General features: G+C 35.6%; 1 protein-coding gene across 1 annotated transcript in view; it reads right to left on the reverse strand.

Moving 5' to 3' along the window:
* Window positions 1-14,711, reverse strand: part of TBC1D1 (TBC1 domain family member 1) — a 2,608,647-nt gene that overhangs the window by 1,986,785 nt on the left and 607,151 nt on the right. The window contains exon 3 of the mRNA XM_044062143.1: window positions 3,417-3,506. Coding sequence (XP_043918078.1) covers window positions 3,417-3,506 — 90 coding nt within the window. The remainder of the gene's footprint in view (window positions 1-3,416; window positions 3,507-14,711) is intronic.

Raw genomic sequence — 14,711 nt, forward strand, 5'->3', positions numbered from 1 at the left:
TAATTTTTCAAGTTTTAGATTTTTCTTTAAGGTTTGATATTTCAAAACTTCGATCCTCTTCGATGATCAGAGGCTCGATGTTTAGAAATTTTGATTGAATGAAGTGGATCCATACACACATACATATGTTTGTGTGTGTATATCTTCCAGCTAAAAATACTGACATAAAAGAACATATACTTCACAGTTTTAACTTAAAGTCTGAGCATAAGACTTCACAGAATCATGCATATCAATCAGCAACTCTATCAAATGACGATCAAAAATCTGCTGAAACAACTTTTAGTAAGCCTTACGGGCATAGTTTTTTGCAAGGTAGCAAGCCCCCTGACACACCCACACCCGTGAACATAAATTTAACTACTCCAATGCTACACAACAGTAGAGCAAAAAGATAACTCCACTGTTGGTGAAAGTTGTTTCACCCAAACTTTCTTGATTGTTTGGTACTCACTGAAAGTTACATCACTTGACTAACATGTACCTGACTTCACACTGGAGTGTACCAAGTATTAATTCCCTTCTACGACCACTTGAAGAAGTCCTCTAGCCAAAGTTGAAAGCCCCTCAATCTGGTAGTCCAATACAATCCAAACATCACGAATACCAAAAATTGAAGTTGGGAAATTCAGACGTCTGCAGTCATTACTGACTGTTAGCAATACAGCTAAAACAAATTATCCCATCAGAAAAGGCACACTCTAATCAGGCATACAATCTAGGGGAGGTTAGTAATAACATGTCATACAACTGCTGAAACTGGGTCTCCTATTAAAATAGTCACTTTCAAACCAAATAAAACTCCAAAAAGTAAAAGCAGACAGAAAACATGGAAGTCCAAATCCAATTGCAGCAAAAAGATTATTGGAGCTTCAGAACCGCAGAGGCAAAACAGATTGGAACAATGTAGTAGTGTAGCAGTATAACAATATAAAAAAGCTGGCAGACAACAGAATAATGAAAACATCCATAATGGCAGACTTCTCTCTGCACTAACACTAGCAACTAATTTTTAAGTACATAATTACAGACTTGGCATAACAAATCATTACCATACAATGCAGCAAAAGTATAGGATTGCACCTACTTGCTGCAGGAAAATAAAGACTGATAGGAGATCTTAACATTAAAGAAGGTAGCATTATCACTTGAATCAGACCGGTTCATCTGTTAATGTTTACTACTGGTCCAGTTAAGCTGAGTATAGTGCAACTACAGCCACACATGTTAAAAGGAACTACTTGGTCATTTCCTTTTACCTCTTCTCACGTCTGGTGTTGTGCTGGATACTGCAGTGCCTAACATCCAGCAGGACAGAGTGCTGAGTTGTGCTACTGGTCTCTCTCCATAGCAGAAGGCTTCCCACTGAAGTACAAATAGGACATCCAGAGAACTCACTCAGGAATCACCCTCATCAGAAAAGGCCAGAACAAGATGCCTAATATTCCATCTTTAACCAGGAATTAAAAGCAACACAGTCCCAAACTGTAAGCAGGTCCTGTTGCTCAAGTCAGGCCTCTCTCAGGTCCCAGATGCAAAAATGGGTTGTTTGCAGTTCTCCTTTCTCTTCTTCTTGTTTTATCTGGCACTGCTTAGTGTAATGCTAGTTCTCCTTTATCTTTCTCCTGTTTTATCTGGCACTTCACTAGGCAGTGCAGAATCTAGAAGGCCAGCAGAATAGAGTGGTTAGATGCAATGCTGGTCTCTCTTTACAGCAAAAGGGTTTACCCTGAAGCAGGAATCAGTCAAACAACAGGAATGGAATGGCTCACAGCACAAACAGCCAGGACCAGACGGCTAATACTCCTCTCACATGCAGCAATAGCAACACAGACCCACGTCAGTTACAAATAAGCAGGTCCTGGTGGCCACTACAGACTTCTTTGTGGTCTCAGATGTTAAAAAGGGTTACTTTTGGTTCTGTATGTACTGCATTGTGCACCTAGGGTGTGGAGAGATAGGAAATGGAGTGTAACTTAAGAGTCATCTGTCTAAGGGGGGCTTTCCCAAAAATAATCTTTTAGCGTTCACCAGGATAAGCACAGGAATAAAAATGGGTAAAGACAAATTTTCAATGTGCTACCAAATGAAGAGCCAGTGAGTTTAACAACACAAAAGAAACAGGGTGGGTAGGATACAGAAAAAATACAAAATAATCAAAGAGCATGGCAGCTCCAAGATTAAACTGGTCATGTTCTGCTACCCTTAAATAAAAAAAATGACATTTCTTACATCTTCACAAAATATAGACAAAGTTAATCCTTCTACAGTCAAACAAGTAATGCAAATAATTACTAACTAATCCTAACCAAGACTTTTTTTAACTCACACAAAAAATATATTTTAAGAACAGCAAGTAAAAAAATACAATTAAACAAAAGTAAAAGACAAATGTAATGCAGATATGCAAACTATAAGCCAAGAACTCCAAATCGGGCACCATGTTCTCTTATCTGATTTCAAACAGATTAGAAATGCAGATGAAGTAATCCAGTTGAAGATACAGACAGCTGAGGACTAATTAGCAAATGAGATGCCATAGGCTTGGATGAATGAGGGTGAGGGAACTGTAGCTGAAGACCTGGGAGTTCTAAGGACATTTGGGGTCTAATGCAATCAACAACATATGGCAAACAGGAGTTCTACAGCAAATGCATGAAATTATGTACCCCTGTCAGGCTAAAAGGCCTACTGTTATCATGGGGAGTGCTGTTTGAAGGAATAAGTCATAAAAGAACGCTTCCCGACTATGACATGAACAAGACAATAATCATCTCTAGGTCATCTCTCTGCAAAGGTAAGGGGAGGGGTTAACAGACATGCTGAAAGCAAAAAAAATCTAATTTTATTTATTATATATATATATATATATATATATATATATATATATATATATATATATATATAAGAATAAGGGACAAATTAATAGAGTGCTATTATTCGGTTTGAATTACTTTATGTCTTCCTCAATTCATAGCTGAGAATTAGAATACCATTCTAGTTTTATGCATGACAGAAAGTAAAAAAAAGATTTCTGTTCTCTGCAAAGATTAGTGTATATCAGCATTTCTTCAAAGGAGAAGTCTGTCACCTCATATCATCCTTGGATTTTGCTTTACATCTCTGCTGTCAAACTGTTAAAAATACATTCCTATTGAATGATGGCAGAATTTAAAGATAGGGAATTTGTGCTCTTCTAGAAGGAAAATTACTGATACTAATATTACAGAGTTATAGCTGCTTTCCAAAATATAATGGCATGTTGACACTAAGTGGCAACATTTGGAGAATTTAAAGCAGGTAACAAATAAATTATTAATACGATCTGCAGAATACTGGCTAGCACAGGATATACATTCTTTTTTAAATGCAAGTCTTGGCACCATTCAGAGTCTATACCTTATAATGATACTGACCTGGGAACAGAAAGAAATCTCCTTAAAGCTTTTTTCAATTGCTACTTTCTTTGTATCAGGACTAATGAGATAGATTTCAGTCTGGCCAACCTGAAAGAGACATGGACAGAGTTAGCAATCACTTTATACATACACACATATTCATACACATACAATATGATATAGTAATAGCCAGAAGAAGCAAATATCTAATAACTGTAATAATTTTCACATGCAAGTACTGCCAAGAACAAGTGAAACACCACGTGACAAAAAAGAATACATATTTAACATGAAGAAAATAAAACATTTATAAATCAAAATGTACCACCTTATTTTTCACTTCTGAGAATGAAGTACATTTTAAAATTAGGTAAGTGCCTGAGAAATACTAGTGTGTGTTACATAAAACATGAATTGACAGGACAGGAGTTTAAATACAAACCATCCAGTCCATATGAAAGTTCACTTTTCAAAGTACTTCCATAGATCATACAGGTTTATATGTCTTCATTTATTACATGATTCAATAATAAAGTCTATCATTTGCCATTAAATGTCAGTTTTCATTGTGCTTTACATCACCATACAATTTTCATCAAAGCACATTCTTTACTCTTGTGTAATTGACTGAAGCAACGTTTAAAAATACTACAGTTGGAATGAACTTGCATCTACCATAGTAACCAAGAGTCACAACGTCTGTGCGTATGCCATTTTTATTATCTTACACTAGTCTAATGTGTTAGCAAATGTCTTCCAGTTTTAGTTTGCCTGCCCCTCAAAAAAAAAAAAAAAAAAAAAAAAAAAAAAACATATCCCATCTGTATCACGTGATGCATTGTGGGCTGCAGTAAATCTGAGAAGTTATAGCTGAGTGCTTTTTGCTTTGTTTTTTTTAATATACGTACTTGCTGTGGTTGGAAAATGCATGCATAACAATTACATAAGACCAAACTGAGTGCAAAAGGTTACTTTGTGCACAGTGTCCCATGACTAATAAAACCATTTGGGCTTTGCACTCTGGACTTAACTGGAGTGTGAAACATTGTGGTATGCATAGGATCCTTACTACAGACTACCTCATATACTAATACAACAAAGTATGACTTGCTGTAATGATTAATAAGTTTATTGTGCTTGTTTAAATCACCTTCCTGGCACATACAATGACCACTAAGAATCACTGCTAAGGCCTTTTCTTTTTTTACACTTTTTTATGAACTGTGTTATAGAAAGAAGCCATGTACCTGTTACAGCAATCAAAGACACAGCAATTCCCACAGTCTCACCACCTTCCTTTCCTTTGTCTTTTGGCTTTTCCCGATTAGGGGTCGCCACAGCAGAACTCCGGTCTGCTCATGACTGGCAGTGGATTTTTTACAGTGCTGAGTTGCCAGCCTGATGCCCAACCTTCAAAGAGGGCACACCCATTCACGCGAGCACATACCTGCATGTCTTTAGCATCACTCGACCGTGGGAAGGACATGCAGACTCCACACAGAAGGCGCACCAGCCGAGAATCGAAAGGGAGAACCTCTTGCTGTGAGGCAACAACCCTAACCACTGCACCACCGCGGCTCTAGTCTCACCACTTTTCTACCTGTCCTAATTAAACATTGTGCTTTTTGTTGCTGCATTCTGTAACTCAACTTCCAAAGATGCTATACGGTCCCAACATACTCTTATAGATCTTCAGAATATTCAGTGACATGGTAGTAAAACTTAATGGGGATGCTGCAACTATGAAGTGATGTCCTTAGGATGAAATGACAAGCCAAGGTACCATATTCACAGTGTTAACTGTAGATTATGTGGTGTTATGGATCCTACCACATTTATTAAAAAATCTGAGGTACTGTCATTACTGTTTCACTCCTCATCAGGCAGTAACAACCAGCCCAAGCATCATACCTTCAGCACTCACGTACTCTATGTTTATCCCCTGCTGCACCTTACAATGATCTCAATTTCACTGTAATTTTTTTTAACAATATCAAAAAGCATGTTACATAAAACAGATCTGCATCTGAATTGCCAATTATCTTATCACTATACTTAGTTTAACGCGTTTACTATACTAACATTAAACTATCCCAACTCCAACTTCTGAATATTTCACTTATTATCCTGATACCCTCTTCAATATAACAAGAAATGTTTTAAGATTATTTTCTTTTACTTCTTTATTGCCAGGGAAAATACAAAATTATCATTTATTAAATTTCTACCTGACCAGCCCCTTAATAAATATTTTATCATACAATAATGGCCACAAAAATGTCACATAATGAGGCATTCACTTCTCTAAAACCCTTTTCTCTGTTAGCTTGACAGCATGCAGAAATGCAGCAATAAGTCACATTGCTTCAGTGTTCAGTCATAAAGATGTTTCTACAGGGTTAGACACATCAAAGCAACCCCATGTACAAAGATAAAAGAAGCTGGTATGCACACGAACACATCTTCAAAATGATGTTCTGGCTGAGGAGTCATACCTTGCAACATGAAATAAAAGCAAACATTTTCTTCCTCACTAACAAACTAACAATCTCTGTCTTATCATATTACATATTCAGCACTGCACTGTCATAGACATTTTTGCAGTCATTTTAAAATGTAAAAATGTGTTGTTAAGAACTGCACAGAATGTAAAAGTAATTTATCTATTTTCTTTGCAAAAAAATGTTACTCAGTGAGAAACTGACACCTATATCTGTGTAATGAGTTTGCTTTTCAAAATGTTTTATTGCACATAATGAAGATTATTTTTTTAAACACCTTTACTGAATTATCACTTGTGACAGACAAATTTACATTTATATGAAAGTAATCAGGCAGTACTAACAAGTTCATGTTCACAAACATTATACTTCACACACATTACTATATACCATATAACCTAAGCAACATTACATAGATTATTCAATTCCTGCCCTTATTTTTAAACAAGAAACATCTTTATTAAACCATCCATTACAATACAGGCAATCATACATTTATATAAATGAAAACAAACCATACCGACACAATCCTAGTTGCAAGCATTTTACATCACAAAAAATACTGACACACACACACACACACACACACACACACACACACACACACACACACACACACACACACACACACAGTTGCAAACATTATATATCACATTACATAGCTAATTTCAGTACTGCCTTCTTTTAAACCCCATTCCTCCCTTGTATGTATTGTTCCCACAATTCCTATTTTTCTCCTGTATAATTTGCTCCTACCCTTTTCTAAAGATCTCAAGTCCAGTTGTTTTCTCTCTCTTAATATATTTACTACTTCTAGTACAGTTGGTTTAGATTTTGATTTCCATTTTCTAGCAATTGCTTTTTTCGCAGGCACCATAATTAGACACAGCAAAGCCTTATCATGTCTAAGCAATTCCAAATCTGTATCATAGCTCAGAAAATCTCCCTCATCACACTAATCTGTGCATCCGGCAGAGAATCAAAATCCACCATTTCACCGCACTACCAGAAAACATGCTCCCAATTACCTCTTTCTTCCCTGTCACACCTCCAATATTTGCTCTCTACCTGAGGAAAAATTCTTTGGAGTCTACTTGGGATATAAAAATACCTATGTAAACATTTCAAGCAAAAATCCTAAATCTTCTAGATTTTGTTGCATATTTGGCAGACATACATATATCCTCTCAATGTTTACTTGAATTGCTTATCCAATCTCTCTTCCCAATCCTTTCTAGCCTCCTCTGATGGATTCTTACAGCTATCATGCAATATTCTATATGCTCTACTAATTATTCCTTTTTTAATGGCAGCTTCTGTTCTAGATTCTACTAAAATCTCTTCCAGTGCTGGTCTTTTATTCTTTTATTTAGGACCCCCCCCCCCATTTTTTTCTTTGCTTATACTCTGATATCAATCCTTAACAGTGAAGGCATTCTGTAACCTGCAGTCCAAATAAATTCTTGGCATCTTCCCATTATATCACCTTTCCCTCTCTAGTTATTTGCTCCCAATACCTTGGTTCCTTTGCCAATTTTCTCCAATAAATTCCAGCCCCCTCTTGCCTACTGTCTATATCCTTAACTGCAGTCATCCCCTGTCGGCAGAATCTCCTTTCTATATTCCCGTGTTGGCTTAGTTCTTAGGATACTTTCTGCTACTTTACAGATATCATATTCTGTATGATTACTGTTATTCTCCTCAAAGGTCTGCATCCAAAATCCCAGTCTCTCCTTGTTTCTTGAGCTTCCCCCCTGTTTCATCATCATACTTTTCCACCTTGAATTATAGTTTTCTGCTTGTGCTATGTATAGGAGCTACAACTGTGTAGCTCAGAAATACCCCTTCAGATTGGGTAACTCCAATCCTCCCTGTTCTAGTGGAAGAATCATCTTATCCCACTTGACTCATGCCGTCTTCCCCTCCCAGATAAAGTCCTTCAACTCTTTATTAATTGCTATTCACAACTTCTCCTCCTCTGGTTGATGCACATATGTCTGACCTGTCTATAAGACTAATGGGACTAAAGACATTTTAACTACTTGTATCTTACTATCTATATCCACATAAAATGCGATCTAATTATTTCATTATAGTTCAGTATTATATTACATTTTCAGCTAGATCGTTTCCCTGATGCATGATAGATTACTGTTAGAAAATCATAAACAAAAGGATAACCCAGATATGTTTTATCTGACTAGGTTTATTAAGTATATGTAATATATTTTGTTTTTGTTTTTGTTTTGATTTTCGTTTTGATTTGTATTCTTGATATTTTGACTGAATGTTACTGCTGGATTATTTCATGGTGTTTTATATACTTTTACACACTTAATTATGGAAATAAGGAACATTCAATGTTTAGGTAGATGGGGGCATGGAATATTCTAGATAGGATTAGGTGTCAGCTTTATTTACATTCTTTACACAGCAGTTTGTTTCTTTATATGGCATTTGAAACAAAAACGACACGTTCAGATTTTATTGAGCCACAGTTTATATGTCTTTGCTTCACGATAGGCAACATGTTATTAGTTGATTGGGCATGTATTGCTTCATGAACATAGACTTTAATATTGATATTATTTGGATACGCATATTTTTATATATTTTTGTGATTGAATTGTGATATTTTAAGGTTTGACGTCATGCCGTTATGTTTTGCTTTATTTGAACCAATGGGGCTAGTCGTCAGAAACATTTTGATCGTGCATACATTGTGTTCTGAACATTAATTTTATTTCTGACAGCTAACTAATGTATCTTAATATAAATTTATGCGATTAACTTGAAATAGCCCAATGTTGCATGTTGGGCCATTATGGTTCATTATTGACAAGTGAGACCAGCGGTTTTTAAAATAAAATCTAAGAACTAAATTTAAAGAGATTGTACATTTATATTTATACTCAATAGATAGCCTTTATTATTTATTAGTGGTTTAGAGACATGGATCATTTACAGTTGATTTGTCGTCAGGATTATTACATTTTATATATTTCACATATTTTTATATAGATATATTTTTTATATATATATTTTTTATATAATGTTTAAATATTTAGAAGCAAACCCACATAATTAAGACACAGTTTTCATGTTTTCGCTTCATGACAGCAAGATTTTAAAAAGAAGACTGTGCTAGCAGTATGCTGTGAGCACAAGAATTTCTTTGTACTGCCACGGCATACTCAGATTGATATTTTTCCATATATTGGTGCATTGTAAATTAAAGTTTTATGTTAAGAAGCCAAGGTTGGTTTAGATAAGCGTGGCATGAAGTTAAAAATAATTATAAACATTTTATAGAAACACATAATAGATAGTTTCATTGGGACTTGGAATCTCAAGAGCTACGTCTTCTCTTAGAAGAACTTTACAATATTAACAGCTGATGGTGTTCATGAATTATAGATTCGGATTGTTCCCTTGCATATTGTTTTATCTATGGGAGCCAATAAACACTCATCAAGCTAGTTTTTATGCTGAAAGTAATGAATTGAAGATGTACAGCGAATACCATGTTATACATTGTTTCTTTTTAGCTTTGCATCATGATTGGGCTACTGACAAATTGATTAAGTATTAATCTAATTAGTTTAATTGGTGGTTGCTTTCTATTGGTCATTGTTCACTATATAAGAAGCATTTTATTAATGTTTAAATAGATTTGATGAAGAGTGCACAGTGCACGCGAAAGCGCTTATCTCTATTTTAATTTTACTTCATGTGTCGTTTGGAATAAAGCCAGAGTTTTTTATCTTCACTTCTCATGGTGTATCCTTGCAGTTCTTATCCTGATTGTATCCACATAAAACAAAGCTTCCATTTTCTCAGTTTTTGTATTATATTTTTAGTCTCTTCCTACATATCCGTAGCTGCCACACCATAATCATTTTTAACCCACACTTCTAAATACTTAATTTTATCATGTCTCCATAAATATGGATATTGCTGAACCAAGTCATACGTGGGTACATAATTTACAGCTACTGCTTTTGTTTTTGCTTCATTAATTTTGTTTCTTGACTACCACATCAATTATATCCCTGAATTTTTCAATCCCTTATTTTCTTTGCCAATGGTTCTAAATATAATGCAAACAACAAAGCAGAAAGATGACACCGCTACCTGGTTCCTCTGCTCAAGCTGAAATTATTAGAGAGGACCCCACCCACTTTACTTTTTTCCTCTAATACTGTATATATCCTCCTAATCAACCTTATAATTTTTCAGGAAATGCAAATGCTTCCACTGCCATGCTCAGAAAGTCCCAGCGTACTATGTCAAATGCTCTCTCTGTATCAAGACCCACCCACAGCAATGGTATATTCTTCCATTCTGCTTCTCCTTGAATCATCAATGTTCTGTTAATTTTGTCAAATGTTTACCTCCCCTCCACAAAACCACACTGATCCACATCTATCAATTTTGGCATTACTTTTGCCATTGTTTTAGCTATTACAAACATGAACACTTTATAATTATGGTTTAGTATTGAAATGGGCCTGTATGGAGCTGGATCTTGTGGATCTTTACCCTCTTTAGGTATTACAGCTACCACTGCTTTCTTCCCGGATGCTGGTACTTCTCCTCCTCCTCTTAAAATACTGTTAAACAAAACCTTCCAGATCTTTATCAGTTTTCCCTCCTACCTTCCAAACTTCCACAGGAATACCATCTATTCCTAGGAACTTTCCTGTTGATTGGTTATACATCACAATTTTTATCTCATCTCTTCCTAACTGGTAGTAACAGAGCCTCATCTACTGCTAATCTTGGCATATTTAATTATTCCATAAACATTCCCATTTGTATCTTTTCTTGATTTCCATATTTCTCTGCTTTATACAGACTTTCATAGAATTTTCGAAATATTTCTAATACAGTATACGGTACAGGATTTTTGTTACAGGCTCCCTAACCTTGGTGACAGCTCTTTCTACTTTTTGTTGCCCAAGTCTTCTTCTTCTTTTGGCTTTTCCTGGTTAGGGGTCACCACAGTGGATCACCTGTCCGCTCATGATTGGCAGTGGAGTTTTTACGGTGTCGAGTTGCCAGCCCAGTGCGCAACCTTCCACAGAAGGCACACACACGCACACACTCACGCACCACCATGGCCCTCCTACTTTCTGTACTAAAAGTTTTTGTGCTCTAGTGTTATTATCAAAAAACAGTTTTTTAACAGCAGTCTTTCTAAACTCATGTATATTATGGAGATATTTTCTGCTTATCATTCTGCAGTTGATTCTCTTCTTGTTCTGAGAGATTTCCCCTATTCTGAAATACTTATCATTTGTCAGATCCTCTAAATAATTCTTGTTACTTCTTAACAATAGCTCCTTGCTTTATTTTCCACCCCATTTTTAAACTTCACCTTAATTGTATCTCACTCCCTAGCTATATTTTCAGAATTAATTTCTATCGTCTCAAATAATCTCCACTATCCATTCCTTAAATTCCTCTCTTTTCAACAGACAGGTGGGAAAGTGCCAGTGTCTCATTTTTATTTCATTACATTGTGTTCTTAGTTTAATTATTATTGGCACATGACCTGAAATATTTATTCGCTGCGTATCAACACCTTCAAATAAATGCACATGTTTCTCTGAAATGAAAATTCTGTCTAGCCTGGCTCAGTTTTTATATCTTGGGGAAAAATATGTAAATTTTCTCTGAACACCTATCACTGAATTCACATCTTCCATGCCAAATATTTTCATATATTTCTTTAAAAATCTACCCTACTTTGTTATGCTTCCCTTTTGGGCCCCCTAGACACATCTTCACTGCATCAAATCAAATTCCAGTCCCCACCTATAAGTAATATTCCTTGATGAAAACTGATTATTTCTCCCAGAATTTTCTTAAGCTCTATTATAGTACTTTTAGGCAGAATATAAATACATGCCAGTTTAATCCTCCTCCCTTGTCAGTATCTCCCTTAGCACTACAAATCTGGCATAATTATCTTTTTATACTCTTCTATCGCTATTGGAGCATCTCTTGCAATTAATATAAGTACTATTTTCCTTTGTCCCAAATATTCCATTGAATAACCATCCTGAAAACCTTTCTTTTCCAAATTCACATGTTCAGTTTTTTTCCAAGTGTGTCTCCTTTAACATAGCTATTTGCACTCTACATTTGTAATACAGGTTAATATTCTTTCTTTTTTTGCATTTATCTATGAGACTTTTGACATTTAAAGACATTACAGAAAGCATCACTGTATTAAAAAGTTATTATTCCTACCGTTTATGTATAACACCTTTTTTGTTAAATGTTGTTCCAGCTTTTGTGTTAACTGCATACACTCTCTGGCAGGTTGAAATTTTATATAGTTGTTTCATATCATATCCATTTGAGCCTATGTCACATCTTACAAAACTTGTTTTATTGAAAGCCCTCAAACAAAAAAAAAAACAAAACAACCCCCCAATATCCTATTACATTAATACTAACACACAAAACATGTACATCTTCAAATATTGAAGGTTTACCCTTCTAACGGGAACAAATGTACCAAACTGAGAGCCACACTCATAGAATTGAGTTAACATAAAAGAAAGGTTATCCATGCTAAGACGCATAATGCAGCCTGTGCTTCTTCTAAGTGCTGTTTTTGTCTTATTGTTACAGCTCTCCCAGCAGGGAAAACCCCTGAATGCTTTCAGAGAACATTATCTCTTAGCCATTTTCTCTTTTCTTTTTTCCCAGCAATCACTCTCCACCAGACTGTAACCAGTTTCTCTTTATCAGATTCTCTCCATGGAGACATGAGAACCAGACAGCCAGCTTCTCATTATCAGATTGTCTCCATGGAGAAATGAGAACCAAGCACTCAATTTCTCTTTATCCGATTGTTTCCAAGGAGACATGAAGGTCAGATACAAAACTGGTACTAAGCATACATTCATTTACTAGAAAAAACGTATAATATTCAATATTCTTCTTAATTTACTTGCTTCCTCTTAAAACTTGTTACTGAATCAGTCTAAGGTCATTAATCCAGTCATTCCCCCATGCCACAATGAGAAAAAGCACATTAATTTTTCTTTTGTCATGCTCTTTTATCCAGGCTTTATTACACTGCAGTGCCTACATTTCTTAAAACTGAACAAGAAGAAAGAGAGAAGGGAAAAAAAATAACAGCAGCACCTATTTACAATCCCCACTACACTTAAAAATAATTGAAAAACCTTTACTTTATAGTATGCAAAATAACATACATCACAAAAATAGTACTATTAGGAAAAATGTTTTCTTTACTTACAGTTATCTTTCTCCCCCCGAAGCTTTTTTCCGAACATTAATGACCTGAAGTAGAGCATATAGTTTACAGTCCACCACAAGTCCAATACTTCCAGATTTTCTTGTTCTGTCATATTTCACAAATATAACTATTGCACTGTAATCCCACAATATGTTACTGGTTTTATTACTGTTCATCTCCATCTCCCAAATCCTATCTCTGCTTCATATCCAAATACTCTTGATTCTTCTATTCAGTTCATGAACTCTCATGCCCCCTTCCTTCTCACCAACATTTTCCATTGAAACAGTGGAAAAGGTTTCACTGGTACAGTCTCTTTGTGGTCTTTATTACCAGAAGAACAAGAAGCAGAACCTCCTTATGTTTCACAGCTCACTTTTTTGTTAGACACATTTTTGTATTTTCTTCTTAGCATGTACTTCATCAAAAACGATTTTGTAAATCCAGGGAAGAATACTTTGAAGACAGCTACATACAGCAGTTTGAATCTCACACCTGCATCTCAACATTCCCTGAATAGTGGAATGAATTTACTCTTCTTCTGCCTGGTGTACAATGAGCAATCGTTCCCCACAAACACTCTGCTGTCTCCCACTTTTAGTATTTGGTCTTTCTGCCACAGTTTTTTCAGAATCAACTCAATCTACAGGTAGGACTGCATCTTTACTATTAAAGGTCTAGGTTGCTTTCTCTTAGCCAGGTTAGGAGTACACACACAATGTGCCCTTTCAACTAACAACTCCTGCTGTGAAATACCAGTCCAGTTGCTTATTTGTGCTTTCATAAAATTAATGCAGTATGTTCCTTCCAGCTTCTCTGGTATAGCTGAGAATCTCAGGATTTCCCTACATGCCTTGTCCTCTAATTCTATTTTTTTTTTGAAACATCTCTTCCTGAGCTGTCTCATATTCAGCCAGCCTTTTCTTCATTTCACCCTCTGATTTTTGCAGCTTTATCACCTCATCTGAATATCTGTTTAAAGCTTCTTCCATTTTTTTCCAGCCTTTTGTTGTTTGTGTTTATAAACTCTTAGTCAGTGTTTCTTTTATTTTAACCAGATCTTTGTGCAGTTGTCTTATATCTTCCTGTAGGCTACTGGAAGTCATGTCTGGAGGTTGCACTGCTTTTGGCTGAACACCTGCAGAACTTTCCCAAGTCAGTGTTTCTTCCTCACTTTTTGTAGCTGATCTTTTCCCAGGTGCTCTGCATTTCGTTTTCCTGGAATTCAGGCAATATCTTAGTAGCCTGTTACAGAAATTTACCATCACCACAAAAGTCTACTGGCTTTCTCTGTTGAATTTGTTTTCACACTTGGAGAGCTAGAGTCAAGCTGTTACTCAATGTGCAGCCATCTTGGAAGTCCCATAATGAATATTCTTGTGACAAAATCACTGTATCATAAGAAGTAACACTGTAGTAACTCCCTGGTAAAAGTCCATACAATACTTAGCGTCATTATCAAAAGTATATTTATTATTTTTTCTCAAATATTTTACCTGTACACAGGGAAAACATAAAAATAAGTACAAAGTT

Source organism: Protopterus annectens, chromosome 2.part1 (genome assembly GCF_019279795.1).
Source record: "Protopterus annectens isolate FY-2018-M chromosome 2.part1, PAN1.0, whole genome shotgun sequence".
Taxonomy (NCBI): domain Eukaryota; kingdom Metazoa; phylum Chordata; order Ceratodontiformes; family Protopteridae; genus Protopterus; species Protopterus annectens.